This window comes from Haplochromis burtoni, unplaced genomic scaffold, assembly GCF_018398535.1.
Source record: "Haplochromis burtoni strain Fernald_Lab_line unplaced genomic scaffold, NCSU_Asbu1 Contig_330, whole genome shotgun sequence".
Classification (NCBI taxonomy): Eukaryota; Metazoa; Chordata; class Actinopteri; order Cichliformes; family Cichlidae; genus Haplochromis; species Haplochromis burtoni.
Window position 1 is genome coordinate 451,736 of NW_024582691.1, and position 26,224 is coordinate 477,959.

Sequence of the window (26,224 nt, forward strand, 5' to 3'; positions counted from 1 at the left end):
CACTGACTTCACTTCTGAGATTTAATCTCCTTAACATTCCCAGGTGTCAAGTTGTCCACCACTCTTAGGTTGTAGTGTCCTATCTTACTCACTTATTTGCAGAAGAAGAAGTAGAAAAAATGAATGATGCGTGATTACCTAATTTTTGTACCTGCAATAACCTTTAGGTATTTAGTTTGTTTAGACACAAGACAATGTCAAAGCTATAGAGAGAGAAAGGATATAATCTGCCGTTATTTCCACAGCTGCCTCTCCAGTAAGTCCGTATGTACCTCAATCCCTCCCACCCCCAAATCACCTCCATCCAGAACAGCACAGCCAGGCAGCAGGTCCATCCCACCCCTTCACCCCCATTATTATGGCAGTCTTCCTCCCCAGGCTTTGAGAACACAGAGGTTTGGGTCCCCCAAAACAAAGACCCTTCCATGATGGGGTTATCCCCATTGTCCCCGACACACTAAGGTTTATCTGGGACTGTGAAAGGACCATACTCAGCCCATTCACTGTGACTTCACTTAATGAGCTTGTTGAAGACTTGGACTAAAACAGTTAAACAGAAGCACTAAATGCTGACACATTCTCTGCTTGTAGAGCCAGAATATCATTAAATCAATGCCAGTTACGTGTAGTAGGAGACTGATGTTTCAGTGGTGTGGGAGGCTGTGTTGATTGGCTTTTCTTTTGTGGTGGTTATCACTTGAACTATAGCATAGAAAAGGCAGGATGCCTGCAGTGTTTTTGCCTGTTTAAAGAATAGGAACAATCAGCTAAAAAGCTACAAATCCAACATGAACATTTTTAACATGTTGGTGCAGCTACTTGCTAAAGTACTGTCAGTGTGTGTCCATATCCCCTAAATTCAGTTCCTTTTCTTTCATGAACAACATAAAAGCAATCAGCAACTTTCTAACAATTTGTTAGAGAAGCAACAATTCCAATTTTTTTTTTCGATTTTCAGTTTTCTTTCTAAGAGCTAAAATTGACAGCTTTTTCTGATACAAAATGTTATTTTCATAATAAAAGAAAGTATTAAAGTTGATAATTTCCCCCAAACTGCAGTCTATTACAGGTTCTTCTGTCACTAAAATACTGAAAACAAAGTGCTCTGCTACTATTATTTTCATTGATAAATAATCAAATGAAAATGAGCCGTTGTACACCCACCTTTACCTGACATATTTGAACTTACCAAAGAAAATCTGCTATAAGTTATTAACGTAATTTTCGGTAGCTTCAGAAGACGGGACATAGACTCTGTTCAATTTTTCATTCACCTCTATAATTTTCCTCCTAAGTGCTTTGACCCTAGGTTGACTCTGGATTCAAGATAGCTTTAGCGTTAGCCATTTTGCCTTTGTTAGCTAACCCATTAAGCTGGACTAGGGGCTATAGATAGCTATCCTTATAGAAATACATGTATCTCGAGCCTTTTACTTCTATAGTAATGGCATCATTGTGCTGCAGGCTGACTTTTGGTCTGTGAAGTCACAGTTTTAATGGCTGTTAGCATACATATTTCTGCCTTCAAATGGTAAATTAGCATGCTCCATCCATCCATTTGCTTCCGCTTGTCCTTTTCAGGGTCGCTGGAGCCTATCCCAGCTGTCATAGGGCGAGAGGTGGGGTACACCTTGGACAGGTCGCCAGTCTGTCGCAGGGCTAACACACAGGGACAGACAACCATTTGCGCTCACATTCACTCCTAAACCTATCCCCACAAGCTGCATGTCTTTGGACGGTGGGAGGAAGCCGGAGTACCCGGAGGGAACCCACACAAACACGGGGAGAACATGCAAACTCCACACAGAAAGATCCCGGCCTGATGTTGGAATTGAACTCAGGACCTTCTTGCTGTGCGGCAACAGTGCTAACCACCGTGCCACTGTGCTGCCTTCATTGCATGCTAACGCACTAAAATAAGATTATTAACTTTGTGATTTGAATAACATATTGATATTTAATTCAGTCTTTAGCTACCCTCAGTTTTATTGTCATGATTTTTCAGTTGTTGTTTTTCTTTTTTCTTTATGCACAACACTTGTGATGGGTGTCACTATCACTAGCAAGGAACAAACACAATTACAGGGTCAAGTCAAAACTTGAATCTCAATCATGTACAGAGTAATATATTTTAACTGAAAGCCACTGACAGTTGATTGTGTTGACTTCAAGTTTACGGCGCTTTTGAGCTCTGAATATGAAAACATAAAATGCACATTTCCTCTCAGTCACCGAGTAGAAAACCTGCCTTGGACGGCTGTAAGCTGCATCTCTGTTCTTTTTTGGCAGTATAAAATGCCGTTGAAAAGCAAACCCTTTCTTTCATTACTTTCTACTGTCTTCATGGTTTCAGTGTTATTGTTGTTTCATAAAGCTTAAAGCATTTTGTTCCGCCTGCTGGAAGCGATCAGGCATCCCCCTACTGTGGGAACTTTCTGTAAATCTTGGGCCTTTCCCAAAATTCAAATTCAGCTTGTAATTTGTGGTCGGTGGTTGCGGCGTGTGTGCACAGGGGGTTGGAACGCGCTCAAACGCAGGGCATCCTGTACTGTGGACTCTTACATACACACTCACACATACATAAATGCTTAGGTTATGAACCCACTGTACGCATGCACATAAATAAACACATGCAGCTGCTGCAGTGTGTTGCGGGTGACGGCTGATCAGAGAGCGGACTGTTCCTTCTATGGTTGGGAAAAATAAAACTTGGCTTTAAAAAAAAAAAAAATTTAACAGGCAGCAGAGGAGCCGGTTAAAGAAATAATAAATAGAAAACTTACGGTTAGCATTGAGCTTTACGTGGTTTGGACTTTGGCTCTGCACTTCTCACTATTTATTCTCTCCACTGCTATCAAGGCTGCACCGATCATCCCTTTTTTGTCTTTTGTGCTCACTTTTTTGTCATGTATGGGGTAGACTGTCGGGGGAGGGGTGGTAGAAAGGTTAAGAGGCCTGTCCCTTTCTCTTGCTGTCCCCTCCCCATATGACCAATAGTCCATTGAAGAGGAATAGCACAATGTGTTGCTGTGGGCCAAGCATGAGGGGGAATCCTCTCCTGCTTCTTCTCCACCGCGTTTGGTTTGGCTGCCTCTCAGAGCGGCAGCAGAAGCCGCGGAGCGCCTCTTGCCTTTCACCTCCTGCCTTTATTTTTCCCTCCTCCTATGTCCCAGAGTGGGTGGAGAGAAACTGGAGGGACTGAGCTCCTTCCCCCCCTCCCAGGCATACAGAGACCTGCTGGGGCTCCAGCAAGCAGTAGCTCTTCTGTTCTCCCTGGATCTCCAACGGTGCACCCAGTCGGGATTCAAACTTGCAATTGGATTCTTTTTTAATTTGTGGATTTTTCTGTATTTTGCTACAGCTCTGCTCAGTGCAGGTTGTTCTAGACCTGCTACAAATGGCTGATATTTTGGTTTGGCTGGGCAAGCAACAGTCTTCCTCAGTGTGAGGCAGGTGTCTCTGAGGAAGGAAACTGCACGACGTAACATGAGTGTGATGTTTTGCCGCTGGGAGCAGAACAATTTCACCATGAAACTGGTAGGGTGAACACTTCCAGATCGTGACAAAGGTCAACCACCCATATGAAATCAGAAAACCATGCATTTCAGTTCTTGACTGTGCATATAGAAAAGTATGTAGGCTTCTCTCTGTTGTTGACAGCTCTTTCTATTCACGTCCTTCCCTGAAGCTGTAACATCAGAACATTTTTTTCTTCACTTTGTGTTTATGTGTCAGTAAAAGTGCTTGTCTCATCAGTCCAAAACCTTACCGCAGCTAGTGTTAGCTTGCACGCACACAGTGGATTAGTGGCGGTCGTTTTAATATCAGAAGAAAATGCTGAAGGCATGCATCTTGATTTCCCCTCACCTGATACTAGCTTCACTTTGATGTCTGCATGGAAAGTTAAAACAGGCTTATCTAAGGCTTTAAACTGAGTTGTGTAGCACATTTGTGTGCGTGCGTGTGTGTGTGTGTGTGTGTGTGTATGTGTTCCCCTTTATAGCATTTAAGGGGGGAAAAAATCAGGTTTGCTTGCGGCTTTGTTGCCTACTGTTTGGTGTCATATAAGTATGATGGCACAGAGATGGTAAATATTCAACAGCATCTGGGACAGTGAGATAAAACACAGGTCCGGTCAGGTGCAGGTGGGTCCTGTGGTGCAAACAAATGGGGGGGGGGAGGGTCTGTGTAATGACTGATGTATATGATAAAAGTAGGAAGCAGCAGATTTAATAAAAGTCTGTTAGGATAATAGGCATCCTGTTGAGTTTACACGTAACGGAAGCGGCCAGAACACACTCTTTTTCTTTTCTCTGTCTTTCTCCACATCTCTCTCTTTTTCAGCCTTGTTCCTTATCTGGATCTCCTGTGAGCCCAGAGAGGAAGGGGAGATGGAAGCAGAGGAGGTTATTGCCAAAGCCTTGAGATGAGCTGATAAGAGGGCTAGCTTAATTACACACTGCTAACCTACACACAACTCAAATGAGGAGGGGGATTGTGTCTTTTCCATGTGCCTTTGTGAAATAGAGTGGGGCTGACAAAGGCACGCACAGCCCAACATGTGCACACACTTAGAGAAATTAAAATGACCTTTCTTTTTATTATGAAGTATAGTCGATGTCCATAGTTCTCTCTGTTATAGAACAGGTCTATTGATTATTTGATTGTCAAGATTCTTTTGTCGATGTGTGACCCATGCAGCATAAATCAAAATGCGAGAATGATGTGCTTAATACTGATCCTGAGTCATGCCAGCATATGCAGAGGAGTAAAACCATGTTTTTGTTTTCAGTTACGCAAATAGTTGTGATGTTCTACACCGTCAAGGCTATACCCATGCATGACACACTCAAGCTCTCAATAGCACACCGCACCCACGGCATGCCGTACCTACCCCTTCTTAAATTATTCTTCTCTGAAAATGCATGTAAGTAAACTCAAAGCACATCTGTTTTTTCCTTTTAAAAACTGATGTACTTAGTTGCATTTGATAAAGTCAAGTGGCTGATCCTAAGAAATCACAGGTACATGGCATGCACTGTAACCATAATGCACCCAAACATTTGGTTGAATAGAAGGATGTGAAAGCAGCAGCAATCTTTGGCCAATTTTGAACTGAAAAAGCTGTGGAATTTAACATCAGACTCAAAGGTATAAAGATTGAAGGTTGAATATACATTATACAGGGCTTAAAAAGTAATCGTATGGTGGATAAGTGCTTTTCCAAATGCAGGAGAGTTAAAACAACAGCAGTGGTATTGTAGAGTTCTGGAGCTCACACCTCAGATGCTGCATATATCTGCTGATTTTCAAGGACCACGATGAAGCTGTTTCGCTCTAACATCACTACCAAAATTGTCTTTATAACAGCTGCTGTGCCCTCATGTGCATCAGGCTGCATGTCTCAAAATTGATGTTGATTACATGTTGCGTAGCAGACACTGCTGTGCCGTCTCAGCTGTGCACGACTTTGGGGAATTTTGACGTACTCATGATTCACTTCTCTCTCATATGCTGGAAGAACCTTTCTGTACATTCACAGATCTCGCTGCTGGATGCAAATGCTCTTTTCTTTTTATCGATTAGTTGATGATGTTTTTCAGCCCGTGGTCTTCAGATCACTTTTGACAAGTACAGGTGCCAGCACATACTCACTCCGTCTCTTGGCCCTGTTTCCTATCTTCTTAACAGCACAGCTCTGGCCAAGTCGTTTGTCTACATGTGCCTAGTATGGCCTCCATGCCTCACAAAGCCACATGTCTTTCATGTGCCAAACAGAGAGTAAGCAAAGGCACGAGGGCTTATTTAAAGCTGGCCTGGTTCAGTTTTCTGTGGGTTAAAGCCACTTGAGAGGACAGTGTGAGTACACTGGCATGGAGTGGATCGCTGCCAAGGGCCTTACAGACCATGAACTAACCATGGTGTATCCTGCTCATGACACCAAAGGAAAAGCTGCAGCCACAGATACACTTTTAATGAAGAGGAGAGAAAAAGAAAGCAGCACAAATGCCTTTGTGCTGTTTTTGTTTGTTTTTGGTTTGGTGGGATTACTGTATGAAGAACATGCACCTCGTACTCCGTCTTTAAAACATTTATGTTTGGTTTGTCAGGACGGATGATGGGAAAGACACCCAGTAAACTTTTTCCACTGTAGCAAAGGAATGTTTAGACATTTAGAAGGCTTGTGTTTGAATGGCTTGTGTTTGGAAAGGGGAAAACTTACTGCTATTTCCAGGTAATTTCAGGGGTTGTTCATAGTATCGTCACTGCAACCTGTCTGGTATATAAGAATAATTATTTTAAAAAGAAGAAATAAGATAAAGATAAATACATATAAAACTATTTGTATTATTAGTATTATATACCTTTTTCTTGATTTTTTTTCTTGAATTGCTTCCCTGACTCAAGCTTGCATTCGCCTCTAGTTTTGTAGTTATAGTACATCATAAAGTGTTGCTATGGAAAGTCTGTTTGACCACCCACTGGTCAAGCATTGAAAATTTCAGTGTTAGAGCGCAGGGCATGGCACAGCAGCTGGTAGAGCAGACTGTTGTCATTTCTGTCAGACCAGGACACCTTTGTGATGCTTGTTTTCTCAGAAGCCATCTGTTTGTGTCTGCTAGTGCTCACTGAGAGCTGTGCAGAGAATTCCCTTTGCCCAGTGCTGTGTTTCTGTTTTTTTTTTAAGACAAGCAAGTTTCCTGCATTCACAGTGAATGTTGTTGAGACTGTGTCAGAAGTGACAGAAAAATATACCACTGTTGGGTAAGTAGGATGCCCCTATGTACCACTCCCACCCCTCACTTCTTGATTGCTGTGTAAGTGACTCAGTCCATCCATCATCTCCCACCAGCCATCTGCTAGCCAGCCCAGAATGGGTCAGAGGGGATGTGTTGCCACATGTCACCCTCAGCCTGCAGCAGCACGGAGGGATGCTGAGTCCTCATCGATATGGCTCAGCATGTCTAGGCAGCAGGAGGGGTCACCCACAAAAATACGTTTTCTAAGTAGTTTTTCAGGGTGTTAAAGAGGTCATCCTTTACTTTGGAAAAAGTGGGAAAGAGAAATCTTAAATGCATGTATTCATCCATGTTATATCACTAGAGCATAATTCAGCTGCCACAGGCCAAGAGGTGGGGTACACCCTGGACAGGTCGTCTGTCTTTTGCAGGACTAACACAGAGAGACAGACGACCATTCTCACTCACATTCACACCTATGGGCAATTTAGAATACTAAGTTAACCTAACCCCACATGTATTTGGAAGAAGAATTAGCCAGATGGATGTGGATTCAAGTCCACGACCTTCTTGCTGTGAGGCAATAGTGCTAACCACCGCGCCACCGTGCTGTCCCACAAAAAGTCTTTAATGTTAGAGAAAACTGGAGGATGTATTTGTCTTTATTTATTTTAATACGATCTAGAAGTCATCAGATTAAAAGCCCGTAGAAGGCAGCACATTGCAGTGCAGATATGTGTTTTCTTAAGCAAAGCATGGAGAGTTTCTTTAGTGAAGCTGCTCTGAGACCCACACTTGAAGTTTGTATTTGTTTTAGTGACATTGTAAGGTGTGAGGTCCCTTTGTGAATGTGAAGCAGCACACTGCTGATGACATAAGATGATGGCTGGATTTGGGAAGTAGCACAGCCCACCCCTGACACCTGAGACCAACCGTATTTTTGTGTTTGTATTTGAGTGTGTGTGTGTGTGTGTGTGTGCGTGCGTGCGCCTGCTGTAAAGTACAGCACCAGGTGTGCATGAAGGTCACTAAAGAGTCCTGTCATTAAATGTGAGGAGCAAAGACATCCATCATGTTTATATAATCTGTCTTCGACACAGGGAGCAACGATGTGCTTTGAAGCACCACGTACAGTAGGAAACTTCAGAATCGGATTTCTTTCTCATTGCCTGAATCAGCACCATTTATGTTCCCCTAGTACAACAGAAGACACGGCTTAATTGAAGAACTGTTATATGCAGGTTGGGCCACTGATATTGTAGGTAACTTATGTAGGGAAAGCCTGACAGTTAACGGTCTTTCACACTGGAGTTTTGGGTTTTTGTCTTGTTTGTCTTTTCCAAACACAGCAATCCTCCCTAACACAGTTCTCAAGTATTAAACATAAAAGGTTCCGTTTCTAAGTTAGTTTTCTTTTGACAGTTTCTCCACTCGTAGCAGAAGAAGGAACTGAGTCAAGGTGTCTGACTCAGTGAATGACAGACAGTGAGGGAGGGAGAGAGGCAGAAGGAGAGGAAGATTAAAAGAGTGTCAGACTGTCTGAGACGTCACTATGAAGCTGACTAAAACACGGTGAGATAAGAGAGAACTACATTTATGGAGGAATAAAGCATGCCCCTTTCCTACAAGCAAGCCAGACAGACGTTGTCACAGAGATGTGTGTGTGTGAGGGGGGGCACACAGCATGACCACTTATCTGTTCCAGTGCGCACGAAGTGCTCTTATCTTTTGGTCTTTTTGAAGCTAAAGGATCTTCAAAATCTGAAGTTATCTTCACCCAGATATTCGTGTTTATCGACCTGGTGGCCCCACATGGCGGGGTACAGCGGGCTCAGGGTGCCAGCCAGAAGCTACAGCCGCTTCTCCTGTGAAGCCTACAAAGTGGTAAGAAACCAGGGAGTACTTAATGCACTGAGACTGTCAGGGTGTCATGAAAGCTTTTTTAAAATACTTATCTACCTTTTGGTGAAGATAAAACAACATAAGAAATGATAGAGAGTATGCATTTACTTCGGGATTTAAGAAGGCAGACTGGGGAGAGAGTGCAAGAGGAAAGGTCAGCTTGAAATAGACATGTCAGGGGTAGAAACTGATCTCCAGGAACAGCATGGAATTATAATAGATTCCTCCTTACCGAAATGGGTATGCTACGAGTTTAATAAATGAATGGAGTCTCAGTGCTGGGATTTAGTTTTGCCTTATAAACCCCTAAATAGTCACAGGAAGAGGCCTTCAACTTAGGTTGGTCTGTGTTTGACGAGGTAGATTTCTTTTGAAAAGGTAGAAGAAAGCATTGTTATCAGAGCATGTCTTTTGTAGACTCAGCACTCAGGGCCATTACCTGAATTATAACAAGAGCTGTTTAAGTCCTGGCTCCCTATGAAAGCTTTTTGTGAGAGATAGCACTTTATGGCAGCTTTGGTCCTGCTGCGTTCTCCTTAAAGTTCTTGCTCATGTTGGTAGATTAGTTCATAATGGCGTGTTAAGCACAGCGCTTTTTAGGTTGCTTACTGAACCCTGAAAGTAATAAGGGTAATAGTCCTGAAGTTATCAACATAATTGTTGCTGCGCCATCGACGTATGTGAGAACTGTGCTTCGAAGGACAGACCTCAGGTGTTGTGGTTTAATGCCGTGTGAAAATGTGAGAAATATTGCGGCTGGTTTGTGATTTTTACACTTGAACTTCAGTGGAAAGACTAAATGGTCCTCGACAAGTAGAGAAAATTAACACACCTCTCTGTTATGAAACAATTCGAAAACCTTTGCGGTTGGAAAAAAAAGGAAACGCATCATTATCACCAAACTAAAAATATACAAATCCAAAATGCCAGGAAAACATTTTGAGCATATTGCTGAACCCATGTGGTAAAATTAGACGCTTCTGTTTTTGGAATGCGCAAATTAAACAAAAAGTACTGACAGTTTTTTAGTGTGTGTGTAGGGGAAGCCTGATAGCTGTGTGGTTATTTTAGTATGTTTACTGTAATTCCATTAACTATAATATAACAATAATTTGGTATAGAATTTTATTGATGATTGTCCATTGCTAGCTAAAATTTCCCACGGTCCTTAAACATGCAAACACTAGAAACAAAGTTACGCTGCAATAGGCCCAGGCTGCTGACAGCTTCCCATGATGCACTGAGTGTTTCTTATTCTTCTCTCTGCATTTATACATTTATCCATCACTTGCATTGACAGATGTCTGCCCCTTCCTGAGGCTGGTTCTGATGGAGAGTTTCTTGTTAAAAGGGAGTTTTTCCTTTCCACTCTTGCCAAGTGCTTGCTCAGATCAGAGGTGTTGTCTGATTGTTATGTTTTCTCTGTATTATTGTAGGGTCTTCACATTACAGTATGTGTAGTAAAGTGTGCTGAGGCGGCTGCTGTTGTAATTTTGGTGCTATATAAATAATACTGAATTCAATTCAATTGAATATGATCAGAAAAACGGTTGATAACCAAGTTTTAGGTACTTAAAAAAGTCACTTGCAGCAGAGTGAGGACAAGCATCAGATTAGATAGAGTGCAGTGTTTACTTTAGTGAACAAGTTATCATTTCTCAAGTGAGTGAGTGCAAACAACAGAGATAAAAGAGCAAAAGAAATAAAAAGTGTTTGCTCCAGAGTTTGAAATAAGCAAACATGCCCGCAGGAAGTACACAAACACATCAGTCTGTCTCCTCCTTCTGTCCTCAGCCGAGTGACATTTGCCAAACTTATGCATCTGAACTATTCAGTTTTCAGAAAGTGCCCTTCAAATTGAGGGCACACTTCCCAGTGTGAGGCTCTGGCTGCCCTCAACTTCTATTTGACAGGGCCAACCGAGCACTGCAGGGATGGCCTGTGTGCGTCATGCCCTTCTGTAGGCATCCCACACCAGCTTGGTGACTCAGCAAGCTGAGGCAGCAGGGATGCTGGATGTGAAGCAGATCTGTGCGTTTCTGTAAGACAAAAAAAAAGGAAAGATGCAGCAGTCTGAATGACTCATCAATGTTTGTTAGAGGCTTTGAAGAACTGATGCTTTTCCAATTTTAAGCCTTAAAGGGAACATTATTATTATGTGAGCACGATGATGCAGTTAGGTCCAGGCTTTCATGGCTCACTGTTGAAAGAATCTTTTGACTAAATGGCAAGCGATGAAGAGAAAATGTACTGTAGACTCCATACAATTGCACACTGATACCAGACTGACTGTATAATGGCAGCATTTATGTCAGGTTTCAGTGTTGGTGTGCTTGAAATGCTTTCAGTGTTGCAGCAGAAAACAAATAACTGAAGTGAGATAACTTAATCTTATTGAGTCTAATTAAAACAAATATTGACAAAGTTTAACCAAGTTGAAAAAGGTAATAAATAACAGTTTGTTGTTCCAATACTCAGAATGTCACAAAATGTTAGAAATTGCAATAATATCTAGAATGAAGTATCATGATAATATCGTAACATGGGGCGTCTGGTGATTACCACTTCTACATGATGGATGGACACAGTGTCTAAGTGATTCTGATGGTTAACACTCCAACTCCAATCTCAATGTCTTTCTGTAGTTTCAAATCCAGGGTCCTTAAGCCCAGGGCAAAAACAGTAGATATCTGTAACTCTCCAAATACCATCAGACTGCGCTGCTAATTGTTACTGTTATATCAAAGAAAGATGCAAACTGCCGGTAGGCCCAGATTTGGTTTATGGAGGTGACATATTCCCAAAGCAAAATGTCAGTAGAATTGATAGGCCACATTTTACAGTTTCTGTAAGTCCGTGACATTGTGAATGAGTCAGTGTCATGTTGCTTTCTCTGATGATGGGAACGTCCCTTACCACAGCTCCAACTTACAACTCCTAAAACGACCCCCATTACCATCAGGGGGTAATGGGGGGATTTTCCATCTTAGAAGATGCATCTGCATGTTATGGATCCCCGACTGCCACAGTGTTGTTGACATATGGTTGTGACGGTACTGGTGAGGAAGATAAGAGAAGTATGTTCTTCCAAGGGAAGTAAAGTTATTAACAAGATCGTTTTCATGATATTAACAGATACATGTACCAGAGATACAGAACATGTAAGTCATTATGTTGGTGTAAATACTTTCATATTTATGGAACAGTGTAATTTGTATTTTATTTCATGATAAGTCCCTGTTTCAAGTATTATAAATGATGTATTCAGAGGACATCCACAATAGGTTATGCTTTCAGGTCCTCCACTTAGTGAGTTATTGGTCTGAAATGGACAAGAACCTTCTAACTTAGAAACTATAATTCTTACAGGTGGGGGGTAAATTTAAAATATTTCACATTTGACCTCTGACATTTCCCTTAAAGTCAATAGATTTGCCTGATCAGCTCAAAGTGATATAGAGCTATTTAAAAATAAGTGTCTTTGTTTGTACTGGCGGTATTGGGAATGATACTGGTATATGGGGATTCTAAATATCACATTATAGATTGCATCCAAATATCATGTCATATTTGACCCCTGACCTTACCAAAGATTTTACAAGTAAAATAAAAAACATAAATGTTTAAAAATTAGAAATCAATAGTTACAGATTTTTGATACTTGAAATGTTTTGTTTTCAGGTACGGTATGTGTACTGTGTGTTCAGTGACCAGCTACACACAGAAATGCCAATAATGCCACGGGACTGTCCCGTTTAATAATGTTAACTGCTTATCTTCTTATCTGCTTAGTGATTAAATTGTCTATATATTATTAACAGTGGTTTAAATTAAAGACTGAACCGGAATCTGTTGTATCTCATCTGTGTTTGATAGATGGATATTGAATCAATATGGAATTAATACTTCTCTTCATTAAGTATTCAGCCTGTTAAATTGCCTCCCAGATCTGATGTCTGCCTCTCATCACCCATCACTTTTTCTTTAAGCAACTTCCAGATCACAGAAGCTCCAATAAATGTGTGGTTTACCACACATGATTCCCATTATTGCATTCTTTCTTTTTCCTGTTTATTTCAAAGTTCCAGTTATGAGTGAGGTCTTTGATGTAGATGCATCTGACTTATGTTGACTGATTCAGTTGGACAGCAGCGGGGTGAAACTTGAAGCAAATGATGCATCACTGTGGATGGCCCTGTTATTAATGCTTAATTGAGTTTCTGTTGACATGGTGAATGTAAGTTCAGTATTCGCTATCCTTTTATCTCTGTTTTGGTCTCTTCCAGGTGGTGTTTTTGTGAAGTTGTATTGCAAGTTAGACCTTTCACATATATATTAAAATATTTATTTGCTTCAGTTCAAAATGTTTATTTTTGATCAAAATCCCTGTGGTCACTGTGAAGTTTGCTTCTTGAAAGCAGCACTAAGTTGCATCAAGCCTTTCTTTAAAATGAAATTTTTTACCTGTTGCATTTGAAGCTTGAGCTGCCCGAGTTGGAAACATCAGAGATATAAACTGTGTTTTGAAAAGTTGTCTCTTTCGGGACTTAAAAGGAACCTGTTGCTAACTTATCTCTACCCTTGCGACAAGCCCATACCCCCTTCTCCACTTGCCCTTGGGCCATTTGACCTCCCCTGTGGTTTACAGCTCCGTGAATGACAGCTACCCATTTCACCTCGTTTTTAATTGCAATCCAAGCCCTCCATTTACCTGCCCAAAACTACTTCAAAGAGCGCTTGCACATTCACACAAAAGCTCTTCAAGATTGCACTTCCTTTTTTCCACAACCAGCTGAGAGTGTGAATGGATCGTCTAATCCAGCAGCTTAAAGGCTTTTTTTAGTTCAGCCTGTCACTCAGAACCTTTTTTGTTGTAACTGTGCGTTTGTGTTTGGGAATGCAGCCCGTGTAATTTCAAAATGTCGCTCCGAGGCGCTTTGTATTTAATGTGTGGTCGTGTGTTTGCATCGTAAACCTTTTGCGTTTGAGCTTGTGCGTGATGATGAGTGTACGGATGTGCGTGTTTATGAATCTTTTTGAAGTGCTCGCACCTGTTGTAAGACTTCATGAGGGCAGTGATTCATCTGTCGAGGCAGAAAAGCTTCAGGTTTGTTTACAGTGCAAATTCAAAGAAAGACGGGTCACAACTGTGCCACACACGTCACCTCAAGCATGTGCTTTTAGGCTTGACCTTTACAATGCCATGCACTCACTGAGGACTGACAGATAGACTTGAATTTCACAGTGAAGTGTGTACTGATGAAGTTTGCTTGCTTGTGTGTCTGGATTTTGTAAATCAATCAGTTTTGGAATTTGACATTTATGCCAGCAGAAACTACTTTGTGTTTGACCTGCATCCCATTATCTTAATACAAGAATCTGTCAGCCTGACTAATCATTATTTTCTTCTGTGGAAAAGAAAGATTAATCAAAAGCATAAACTTTGTACAAAGCAGAGAAGGAACATCTGTCTGAAAATCAGTTTGAGGGGTACACCAAGCTGAGTTTAAGAGATTGAGGATCCAATCACTGAAGCTGGATTTCTAGTTTACTTGGCAACAAAGAGTTGGAGTTAAAGTGCCTGAATTTCAGGACCGGGACCACGCCTCCAAACACGCCCCTTCCGGTTCTTATTTATATATGGATACCCCAGTTCTACAAGCTTTTTGTTCTGCCAGGCTTGGGAGCCGCCGCCAGTTCCCTCTGAGGCCTTCCCCAAACCCCAGCTCAATTCATGTTTAAGCCATTCACCTTTATCCACTAAAAACGCTGTCAAGCCAGCTAGTGAAATGAGATTACTGCAGAAAGCTGACAGTTACTTAAACATGCTGATTGACACTTCCCTGTCATGTCTTAGTGGACTGCAGGTCCCTGAGTTTGTATGAATACAAGAGTGAGACATGGAGTGAGAGGTGTCTTTATTTAGAAGCACATGTTTCAAATCCCTTTGGGCTCCTCTGATGTTGCACTTATCACACAGAGACTGCGCAGTTTACAGACAAGCTTGACATTGCTGCATATCAAGATGGGCTGATGACACATCCATTTCTTAAAAAACATCTCCTTCATTTTTAGGAATACCCTTCTGCACAACTTCTCTTCAGCCACTTCATTTTTTTTACCTCCTCAGAAAGAGAGACTCACTTCTTATGATCACAGAGGGAGTAAAAAAAAGAGAGTTTGCAGCTAATTATGAGGGAAGCTATTCAGATTATTCAGATGCGTTCTCTACCAACACCCCCCTCCTTCCCCCATGTCCTCTCCTCCCCCCCAGGCAGTGAAGGGTCTTTTCTGTCCCCAGAGAGTGATGTCAGCATGGCCCATTGAAAACAGCCGCCGTGTGCTCCGAGATGAATGCCCTGGCTGAGCACAATGGCCCCAATTTGAATACCACGCGGATATATGCCAGATCGGAGCCCCCAACAAAAGAAAAGAGGGCTACTCTGCTCCCATTCAAGCATGCTGTTATTTTATTAGTCGTAAATTTGCTTCATCCATTTATAGCTTTTGTAGTTTTTCAAGTGTTTATGGAGTTTGAAACACATGGGCGACCTGACAGGGTCGGCCCTTTTTTTTGGACAGAATTTTATTTTTGTTGGCACGTAACTGAAACACCGTGCTCGTGTTTGTGTCTGACCGCAGATTTACACGGACTGGGCCAACCACTACCTCGCCAAGTCAGGACACAAGCGTCTGATCAAGGACCTGCAAACAGATGTCACGGACGGAGTGCTGCTGGCTGAGATCATACAGGTCGTAGGTAAGGAAACCAACTTCTGATTCCAGGCCCTGCTGGAAGAAGCCAGCTCTGATCAAGTGACTGCTGGAGAAAAATGCGAGCCACGTCATTACTTGTTTAGATACGGCTGACCTTTACCAAATAAATGGTCGCTTGCAAACATCATCATTAACTACAAACTCATCTTTTGTTGAGGTGATAAGATTAAACCATTTTACTCTATTATATAATGTAATATTGAACTATAAAGTAGATTTTGCAGCTGAAGTAGTTACTTCCACAAAGGGCCAATAGTCAGGAGAAAAACACTATTGTTGAGGAAAACTTTTATGAATTTATAGACAGTCAGTGAACTACAGTCTGTAGACTGGGAGAATGTATAGAAGAGAAAGGAGAACAGTTAGAAGAGTGAATATAAATATAAATCAAATAAATTTAAACTTTCTGAAGTTTGTGCTTTGCCTTGTCTCAACTCTTTACAAACCAATGTCTTGTATTGTGTTTGTGTTGTTAAGCATGTTTTTGATTCAGTTATGTTCTCAAAGAGTCTTATGATCCTAAATCAAATTAAGAAAGCTTATAACTCAACAGCAGCAGTTATACACAGTATGCAGCTGTTCAACCCACTGCTGATCGTCTGTGTTTTTGACCCATGCTCTCGTCTGTAAAATCATCATCATCATCAGTCTTGTCATCTTGTCTGGCCGTCCTCAGCCTGTCATTTCATCTGCCGGCAGCCTTGCAGCTAAAACAGGCAAACACCAGCTGACCGGTGATTCAGCATGTCAGTGACTCTGTTCCCTGCTCCTCCCCTGTGTCTCTGACCCAGATTCTGTACATTTTATGCTATGAAGACCTTTACTGTTCTCACACTACATCAGTTGTTGCATGTGATTGTGTTTTAAATTAGGTCATGAAGTCCATGCCTTCGTTCCTGAGCCTGGTTCTGCCGGAGGTTTCATTCTGTTAAAATTTAGTTTTTCCTTCCTGCTGTCGCCCAGTGCTTGATTATAAGGCCTTGTCTGGTTGTTGGGGGGGGGGTCTCTATTATTCTAGGGTCTCTTACAATATTAAGCACCTTGAGGCGACTGTTGTTTTAATTTGGCACTATATAAAGCTGAATGAGCACTATAGGTCTTTTTGGGTTATACAAATCTTCGTCTGTTAAAAGGGTTCCAGGAAAATCCAGTTGTTTTCACACCTATATGGTGACTAAAGAGCAAGGTTGGCATTATATTGCTTTGGGGATATGCACAAGCATAAATGCTGACACAAGAATGTGGAACTGTTCTAATGCTACTTTCCAGCCTGGATGTGGTCGTGTTTTTTATGATTTATTCTTATGAAAGTTTGATGTTTTGACTGGGTAACATGGGACCATGTTGAACAGGGTCTGTCTTGCTCCTTTGTGTTTGTTCAGTTAGTATTAAATAATTCATTAGCAGTGAAGCTGATTATTCAGACTATTTTGGAGCTCAAGAAATGAAAGTTTTGCTGAATTTTATAAGTGAAAGGTGGCTCCTGAGTTTCTGCATTGTGGAAAAAGTACCTGATGTTAATGCAATCCAGGCTGGCTACAGCTTTGCTCTCAGATTAAATCATTTCCAACCAGAGCCATCCATTCACCTGTTTTGTACCTCCTTTCTGCCTGCTGCTTCTTGTCTCCTGGGAAAACCTCATACCCACATAGTGTGATGAAACCAGAGCAGCTTGCTGGTGTTGGAACAGCCGTAAAGGTTCAGAGGCCTGGCCGGATATGACACCTGTTTAGCTATTTGACCTGCTTAGATTCAAGGTCAGGGTTGACTTTCACACAAGCCTCCAGATCGATTTCATCATCAGTTGTTTTTATGAATATTTCAGAGGGTAATCTGTCTGGTGAAATTCAACCAAAATTAAGATATGGCTTTGTCCTCTGTTTCTAGTCTTCTCCAGTAATCTAGCTGTTGTATAGCCCAGCTGCAGGAATGTGAGCTGTACATTTATTTGCTCAGTATTCACAAGATAAACTGTGTGAGTTTGTTTTTTAGTTTTAGTTTTAAGTGTGTCCCAAAATCACACAGTACGTGTCTCTTGTGGGTGTTGGTGTCTACAGTGTGCAAATTTTAGGTAGCACACAAACCAAAGCCAACAGTAGTAGTGTTAAATCACTGATAGTCTTGTTAGCACTAAACTATTTTGGAATCGCTTCATGCCAAATTTTAATTCTCAGTATGAAAATGTCGTGCTTTAAATGCACATAGAGAGAGGTATCCAAATACATGCTGCAATACCAAGTTCATAAAAGTGAAAAACCCCTTGCCTTGAAGGTCATCTTGACCTCTTGAGCTCTTCCTGAGCCGCTGCTATTTCTAGATCACTTCCTATAAGTCTCCTTCTGACCACTTGTATGAGCACCCTGTGATTTCACCACAGACCTCAGTCTTGGGCAGGAAACAAACATCAACTGCTCTTTAAACCTGACCAGACTTCCGGGATCGGTGTCCTTCCACAAAGATCAGTATGGCCACCAGGAGCATGCTTGCTCTTTTGGGTTTTACAACATTCACTTATCTTGCACCATGAATTTGTCCTTCATGGTCAGACTGTCCTGGTGCTTCAGTGTGAGAACAGAAACCACGAGACCTGCAGTGGATCCTGTTGTGCGCCATTGTGTGTACAAAATATACAACATGTTAAAAACAATTTTTTTCATCACCTGCTTCTTTTCCAAAGTTAAAATTCAGGCTTAAAGGTCATCATCTTAAGAAACAGTGAAGGAGATCCATAGACCTTCAGTAAAAGGAGTCAAAGCTTGACTCCTATGGAGCGAATACATAGCAGCACTACAGCACTACAAGTATAGCAGTGTTGCCCAAGGAGGACTTTAAAACGAGTATGGTTTTACATTTTTATGGGTGGAGTTGTTGAAGTTTCTAATTGCATGTTGACCTAATTGACCTGATAACACCACCAATTAACTAACATAAACTGAAAATTAAATCAGTTTTAATTCACAGTCCAAAGTGAATGGGAGCTATTTATAAAAGCCCAGTAATCCCAGGAGTCTTCGTCATTTCCACTAAAACTGACCACATTTCTTTCATATGTGAATTGTAAAACAAAACCATCCACTTCACTGTAAGAACAGTGTTTTGTGCTGCTGTATGGTGTAAAGGATGTGGTCCTGACATGTAGCTGCCCTCTAGTCTCCACCGTGCCTCCTGATGCAGGAGTCTGTGCTGTTAGCACAGTTGTCAGCTGTGAGCTGAGGGCTGTGTCTCAGCTGCTGTGGGTTGGGCCTTCTAATGGACGGGAGGGATTCTCAACACCACACACACACAGCAGCGCAACACTCCTGGTTGGGCCCCCAACGGCCCCACTCCCATTTGCTATGACCAGATAGCATTTCATGTGTCAGCGGGAGGGGATAGGAAAGGAGGAGAGGGGGGATCCCAGTCACTGGCATGAACACCTCTGCTCTCTGCACTCAGCCTGTCACTGTCTGGGACACACACATCGGGATAAAGGAGAGGATTACATTAAGTGAACACGCCTGAAAAGAGGTCTCATTATCTCTTCTTTTGTCTCTCTGTCTCTTCTGTCTCTCCTCAGCCAATGAGAAGATTGGTGATATCAATGGATGTCCCAAGAGCCGTTCTCAGATGGTAAGTGACCTACCAAGTTTGTTTTGGCAGAACGTTGAGAAATTTACCTGCGTGTTTGTGTGAAACAAACCCAGCTCTTTGAAGTCCCATCTGATCAACTTAAGTGGCCCTCGCTAGAAACTGCGGCACAGAAGTCCCTGGTAAATAGTTGTAGATGTGAATAGTTAGCCCATTTATTTTTACTTTTGTGGTATGGTGTGCAGTCATCTGTGAAACCTCTGGCTCAGACTTCTGGATTTGGCTCTCAGTTAAAAGCATCGCAGGCTTTGGTTTTGGGGCCAGTTTTGCCTCTTCATGTTACACATGATACACATCCAAAGAAGTCAGCATTCCTCACATCTTCAGGGGTAAAAGCAGATGGAGAATATGAGCACTGATTTAAAAAAAAGTTCAGAGCCAGTTACGATGTGTTTTTGTCTGCAGTGATAGTTAGAAGGTACATAGGTGGGATTGCCTTCTTGACACTGTTAGTGGCATTTTAGCGGTTTTACAGTTTAGTGCTCTCTGTGGGAAATGAACTGAGCATCTCAAAGCAGGGCTGCCCTCCACTAAATGCGATGGGTCATAAATTGGGACAGTGTGCCAGCTGAGGGGACTATTTCTGGCCACCAGCCAGACTACTGAAGCCTACCAAAGCACCAGAGAGAGAATGATGGAGACACCCATACACACCCATATTTAACAACTGAAAAGGAGGTGGAAGCACAGCTGATCCCTGAGCGTCACTGCACACACATACCCACAGTGGAGCCATATTACTGTACTTATGAGGGCATTCTGCTCTGACTGATTGTAGTTCTTCTTTAGCATTTGATGGTGTTTTCATTTCATTCGTTTTTGATGGAGGTCACCTATGTCCTGCCATGTTATTACATTTATTTCAGAATTAATTATATATTAGAGAGCTTCTGTAAAATTCTGACCTTTAGTAGAGAGCGAGGGTTCACACTATGATGCTCATGGTACGCTCTGTATTTATCATTCCTGAAAACGCAGAGAAGGGGTTTGTCCACGCAAGAGCCAATTATTCTTCTTCTCTTGGGGTTGCTGAGCATCACTGATTTGAACGTGTTTTTCTGTCCGGCTGTGTTTGTGTGAGTAAGTTCATTAGAACCAGAATCAGTGAAACACTTTATATTAAATATAATGACCTAAGAAAAACATACATTAATTGCACATTGTTTGTTGCAGTGTTTATCCTGGACAAGCATTATAGGAACAACACCAATACAGAGTATACAAACTTTTTACATTTTTACAAGCGTTTGAAAACATTTATTAACTCCCACTGAAAATGGTCTCGACTCCATCTCCACTTCGCTGTCAGTTAGGTCTTTCCCATTAGCCGTGATTACACCCCCAGTTCTCCTGTAACTGAGCATCTTGAAATTTTGGTCTCCATGGTCTGGACGTCTCTGTGGGTTTCTTATCAACATCCTGTTTAGAGCTCTTTCACATCCAGCTCATGTGACACAGCAGCTTTTTCTTTTGCAAAGCGAGAGGATTGTAGCTTACCTCTGAGACAGAACAAGTGGTTCCAAATGGATGGTGTATCTTTTACGGTGTTGTGATTCTTCATAGACTCTGTTTGCGTCAAAGGAAATGGTTTGTTTCTCTGTTTTTATAGTGTTCATTCAGTCAGTGGGAATTGTTTAATGGAAAGCAGTTGTCAAAATCTCGCTTTAACTTTGCACGCAGACCCGCAGATGTTGCAGTATGTGCGCATGTTTGTCTATGTATGTGAATGTGATTGATTCTCTGTGTATAGTCTCAGTATTTGTGTCAGCTTTAGAACCGAATCTGAAGCATTCAAACAGCGCTAAGGGTAGGCACAACCGCAGCAATTATGCAGAATGTCTGCTTTGTGTATTGTAGTGCTGTCAAAACAAACACACACAGAGGTTCTGAGAGTTTATTTAGCAGAAGAGTGTTTAGAGGAGTGAGAGAGCTCTTTTTTTTAACCACACTTGATTTCATTGTTGAAAAAAAATTGCTGCCCTTCACTAGTGCTTGACTCAAGCTCGGCTTCTGAATGAATAAAACTGAAAATAAGCTCCATCAGTGGGATAAACTGTAGTGCATTCACCTCACTCACCTGCTGCCTATCCGCACAAGTGCCTGTTTCTGTAACTGTCACATTCTTGTTGAAAGAAACCCCACTGGCAGATCATCCCTTTGCCACCCAGTCAGTCTGTGTGTGTGTGTGTGTGTGTGTGTGTGTGTGTGTGTGTGTGTGTGTGTGTGTGTGTGTGTGTGTGTGTGTGTGTCTCTGTCTGTGTGTCTCTGTGGTGTGAGGTTTTGTTTCCCTCCTCGTGTTTCATTCTGTTTCCCCTTCATGTTCCACCGTTTCCTGTTTTATTGTGAAAGTCTCGTGTTTCCATGTTCCGTGTGTTTAGTTCCGCTTCCCCTGCAGCGTCATGCTAATCCGTGAGACACACAGACTCATTCTTTGCTCTTTTGAAGCCACAGACAATGGGCCCCCCCCCCCCCCCCCCCCCCCCCCCCCCCGTTGAAAGGTTTCAAAACACAGATAAACCCATGGCATCCACATGATGTGTCCAAGATGTGAACACAGAGGGAGTGAAGGTGTGATTGTGCTGTGAAAGGCTTTGTCTTGATTTTATCTTTTAGGGAGCTGTTCATTTCCCCCCGTCCCTCTGTTCTTCTTACTCTGTGTGCTGGACTGATTGGTTCTCACCAATCAGCCATAAAATAAAGAGGGTGAATTGAGGAAGTAGACTGGCAGACAGCCACACAGGTGGTTAGAAACCAGCAGGACCAGGTGTTTAATGGACTTGATGAAGCATAGAATGAATGTTTATGTGCTCAACTGTTTGCACAATTGAGTTTTTCTTTATAATTCACTGCGTGTTTCACCTTCAGGTGTGGTTTAAGATTGGATTGTAGCAGGTGAGAAAGCACCTTACCCTGCAGTGTCTTTATTATGTTTTATTCAATCTAAAAATGTACACAGAATTGTGCTGGTGTGTCCATGGATGCTTATTTTTGATGTTTTAGCTGGTGGAGCTTTACACAGGTACACAGGGCAAGAACCAGAAGGTGTTGGATTAATGCTTAAACAGGCTGGTTAATGTTTGATCATAAGGCGTTACACTTTCTGTGTGCGTTTGAGAGAGAAATCCCCGAGTGTGTCAGCTGGTCAGAGCTCAGGTGATCACATGGTGGATTGGAGAGAATGAGCAATCAGAGTTGCTGTTGCTAAGATACCAAATATACCAGAAGCCAAATAATATTTTTCAGCCGGCACAGGCTTATTCACCCTGGAGATGTTGTGTCTTCCACATGACTTCTGCTGACCCGTGGGCTGCAAAAGAAAGAGCACCTATAGCGGTGGGATAAAATAAGAGCGACGTTACCCTGAATAATGCAGTTCAGTTCAACTGTTCTCAATCAAAACTGCCTCCATATAATATTAACACTTTTTTCTGGTGCTGTGATAGAGAGGTAATCTTGTAATGTTCCACAAGGTATTTGTATTATATTGTCCAACCTTTGTATATACACTGTGTTCATTTGTGGCTTAACAATTAGTCTATTCATGGGAGATATGACACAGCAGTTTTTAATGGCTTTTTTTCCCAGGAACATTTAAACTTTGAAAAATGTGGCCTTTTAAGATGAAAGCCTGGGGCAATTTCAGTTTGTGTGGGTGCAAGCCGATGTTAGCCTGAATCAAAACCGTTTCAAAGGAACAATTAAAACATAACAGTCAACTTACAATAGCACAGATATCCTGATATGACTGCCTCAACTCTCAAACACAACAGTGAGTATGTAAAAATGAATTTTCAGATGGAAGAGGGCTCAGTGTGCTCCCTGTTACACCGACGTGTGTGAAGTTGCATCATGGTGTGTCTATTCATGCTGCTGCTGCGCCAGAACATTTCTGTTAAAAACGTGAGCGTACGTGGTTTTCTGTCAGAATAGAAAGAATTACTCAGGTACGTGTCAAAGTTCTGCAAGTGGGTGGCTAGATGCGTGTGTCTGTGTGTGTGTGTGTGTGTGTGTGTGTGTGTGTGTGTGTGTGTGTGTGTAGGTGTGTGTGTGTGTTCGGTGTGTGTGTGTGTGTGTGTGTGTGTGTGTGTGTGTGTGTGTGTGTGTGTGTGTGTGTGTGTGTGTGGGTGTGCGTGAGTGCGAGGGCACACACTGATGGATTTAACAACGCACAGATACACACACATGCTGACGCAACGTGTTGGCTCACAGTCTTAACCAGCCAGACTCTACAAGAACCAACAGTCAAAAGGTCAAATGACACAGAGCTGTCCGGAAACTAAGCTCGTGTCGTCACATCATAGGAAAAAGGTCCAATGCATCAAGCCAATAAGGTGTTTCTCTAAAATATAACATTTCAGCCAAAAAAAGGTTCCTGCCTCATTGAAGCAGAAAAATGTAATTTGTTAACTGCTGTTTTGCAAAAAAATATGTGATTTCATTTTGTTACATTTTTTTTCTTTTAGTGGGAAACTGTAATGTACCCAAACAGACCAGCTTCTGAATTAACTTCGACCGTTCATAGTTAGGGGTAAAGTAGGATATTTTATTGTATCGGGATTTTGATGCTCATAATTTCTGTTTTACTTCCAAATGAAGTGATGAAGTGTTTCAGACGAAACCACAGCTTGAACAGCTTACGGTCTCACAGTTTGCTGTAGTGATGTTGTGCTTTGTTCCCAGATCCCCGCGAATAGAAAAGCATACAGGTAAACGCAGAAGCAAGACTCAAATTGTGGTAAACTATAATCCTCATCAGAAGGCAGGTGTCAGTCTTGCAGTTCTCACATTTATTGTAGTACATCAATCTGGTTAAATCTTATAGCCTAGTTTTGGTCACTCTGATCTGCTGGTGCTCTGCTTTTATTCTGACTGGAAGACTGACATGAAAACAGTAAATGTAAGAGCCATTTTGCTGCTTGTCGGTGAAATCCTTCTTCACACTCATAATACTCTTGCTCAAGCATACTCCTTCCCCTCTCTCTCTCTCTCTCTCTCTCTCTCTTGCTCTCTCAGTCACTCACACACACACACTCACACACACACACACAATAGCAGCCCTGTGATGGGAGGAAATGTTTGTTCAGAGCACTGTTGGCCGGCTAGCCCTGCACTAACGCTGCCAGGAGCCGAGCAGAGCAGAGAGGTGACAGTGGCTCGGATCGAGGTGTGAAGCTGGGCAGAGGCAAACTGCAGGAACATGTCACACCTTCAGGCAGGTATGGGGCTTCCCTGCAGATTTGTTGTCTTATGCTGACAGTGAACGCTTTCTTGTTTAGAGGTGGGGGGTTTTCTGGTTGTCAGTAGATTCTCTTCTGTACCATATTAAATTTTGAGGCTATAGCTTACTGCCCTTTGGCAGCGTGGGCGCTTCGTATACACTTTTCCTTTCACTTCAGTGTGTCTGCAATCATTTATCAGCCGGTTATCTTGGTACAAAGTTTGCACAGAGCAGATTCATGAGAGCAGTGACCCAAAAAATAAAGTGGTGACAGACACAGACATTGCATTCCTCTTTCCTGTTGTTGGCAACGTTTTGCTAATCCAGTCAACAGTACTAACGTGATCATCCATATCAGTCATCCTTTAACCAATGCTGTTTCAGACATTTTCTTTTAAGCTGGATGATCATGTAGTATTTAGATTCCTGGCCAGCCTTAAACTAAGTTTAACTTCTATGACATTGGAACACTCTGCCTTACAAGTGTTACAACCTTTGATCCGATTCTAACTCATTAAATATTCTGAATGGACTAATCAGTGATATACAGTAATTAGAACATATATTTAGTGGTCTGAGTAGGATTTCAGGCTACAGCTGATGTTCCGCCGGCTTTACTAAACTGTTTTTCCTACACGTTTTAAATAGCAGTAGAGGTTTCAGCATATATTTACCCTGACCATGACACTTATGACGGGGTGTCTCACTGAAGTATACATTCTGAGGGTTACTGCTATTTAAGCTTCAACTATAAAAGGCTGCTTACAAGTTTAGGCCCAAGGTATTAAAGAAGGTTTTCAACAAGTTTATTTTTAAGGACCCGGCAGTATTCAGAGAGGACCATAACCTGCATTCCTACTGTTCCTTAGTTTACTGCTGTCCTACGTTGAAGGACAGCATGTGCCAGGCCTGCTAACAGCTGTTTCCCAGGTCAGAGGTCATGGAAATGACAGCAGGGGCAGTGGTGCATTTTCAGTTCAGCCGATGACCTGAAGTCAGATGAACTCTTCACACACTGGCATGGCTCAGATATTTTTGGAGCTTGTTTCAAACACTGAAAGCAATGAAGAAATTGTTATCAAGCCAGTATTATTGAAATAATACATCCAATATTCTGTTAGAGGTTGTAATATTATTGTGAAATTCATAGTATCATAGTAGCAAGTCTATCTGCTAATAACTAATAATGTGGCTCTAAGAGCAGTATGACTGTGGGGTTGACTGATAAAGGAGTGCTAGCAAGTCCTTCAGCAAGGAGTACTTCCTGCTCAAGTTTTTTGCTGCTGACTGACAATTACAGTAGCCTGGACATTCCACCTTGATGATGTTGCCCTTGTTCACATGCAAATTGAGTGTAATGCTGAAACTTTAATGACGTAAATGCTGTCCTCTACACCATCTTTGCTATCTGAGCTACACTATTGCACTGCGTAAAACACAAGAGAAGGAAGGAAAAGAAGTGAAGTACACCACAAAAGGGAATCCAAGTATTCAAACAAGTTACTTTGTAACATGTACCTCCAACTGCTGGTGGATGTAACTAAATGTGACATAGTACAGGATGGCAGCAAACTTAGTAGTAATTCTGTGGCTTCTGTGGTTTAGTAGTGCACTCATGGATTTACCTACAACATTTGCTGTCAGACATTTTTATATTTTTACAAAGGCAGATGTAAATGAGTTCGTCACCTCATAGCCGGAGACTTCCTAGCAGGAGAAGCACAGTGGGAGCTGTAGTTCAGGTTATATTTAGTTGGTGCATATTAAGTGTAATCATGTCATTAATCATTACTGTACAGGACCCTTCTGTTTGCAGCCCACACCCAGGCTCATTTACAAAGAACACAGTTCATATGTATTTAGGTTTGAAACCACTTGCGGTATCATTGCTGTGTATCTGTGCTCCCACCCTCTGCTGTAAAGTTCTATTGAAGATTTTTTGTCAATATATTGTTGCAGT

General features: G+C 41.9%; 1 protein-coding gene across 11 annotated transcripts in view; it reads left to right on the plus strand.

The window, feature by feature from the left end:
• nav2a (neuron navigator 2a) overlaps positions 1–26,224 on the plus strand; it is a 231,478-nt gene that overhangs the window by 138,117 nt on the left and 67,137 nt on the right. For 4 of the 11 annotated variants that reach the window (XM_005942064.3, XM_042228533.1, XM_042228532.1 and 1 more), the window contains 2 exons: positions 15,285–15,402; positions 18,976–19,028. In XM_005942064.3, coding sequence (XP_005942126.1) covers positions 15,285–15,402; positions 18,976–19,028 — 171 coding nt within the window. Of the gene's footprint in view, positions 1–1,829; positions 3,538–4,194; positions 8,625–15,284; positions 15,403–18,975; positions 19,029–24,223; positions 24,263–26,224 lie in introns of those variants that run through there. The other 7 variants (XM_042228527.1, XM_042228528.1, XM_042228530.1 and 4 more) reach the window with 4 other exon arrangements.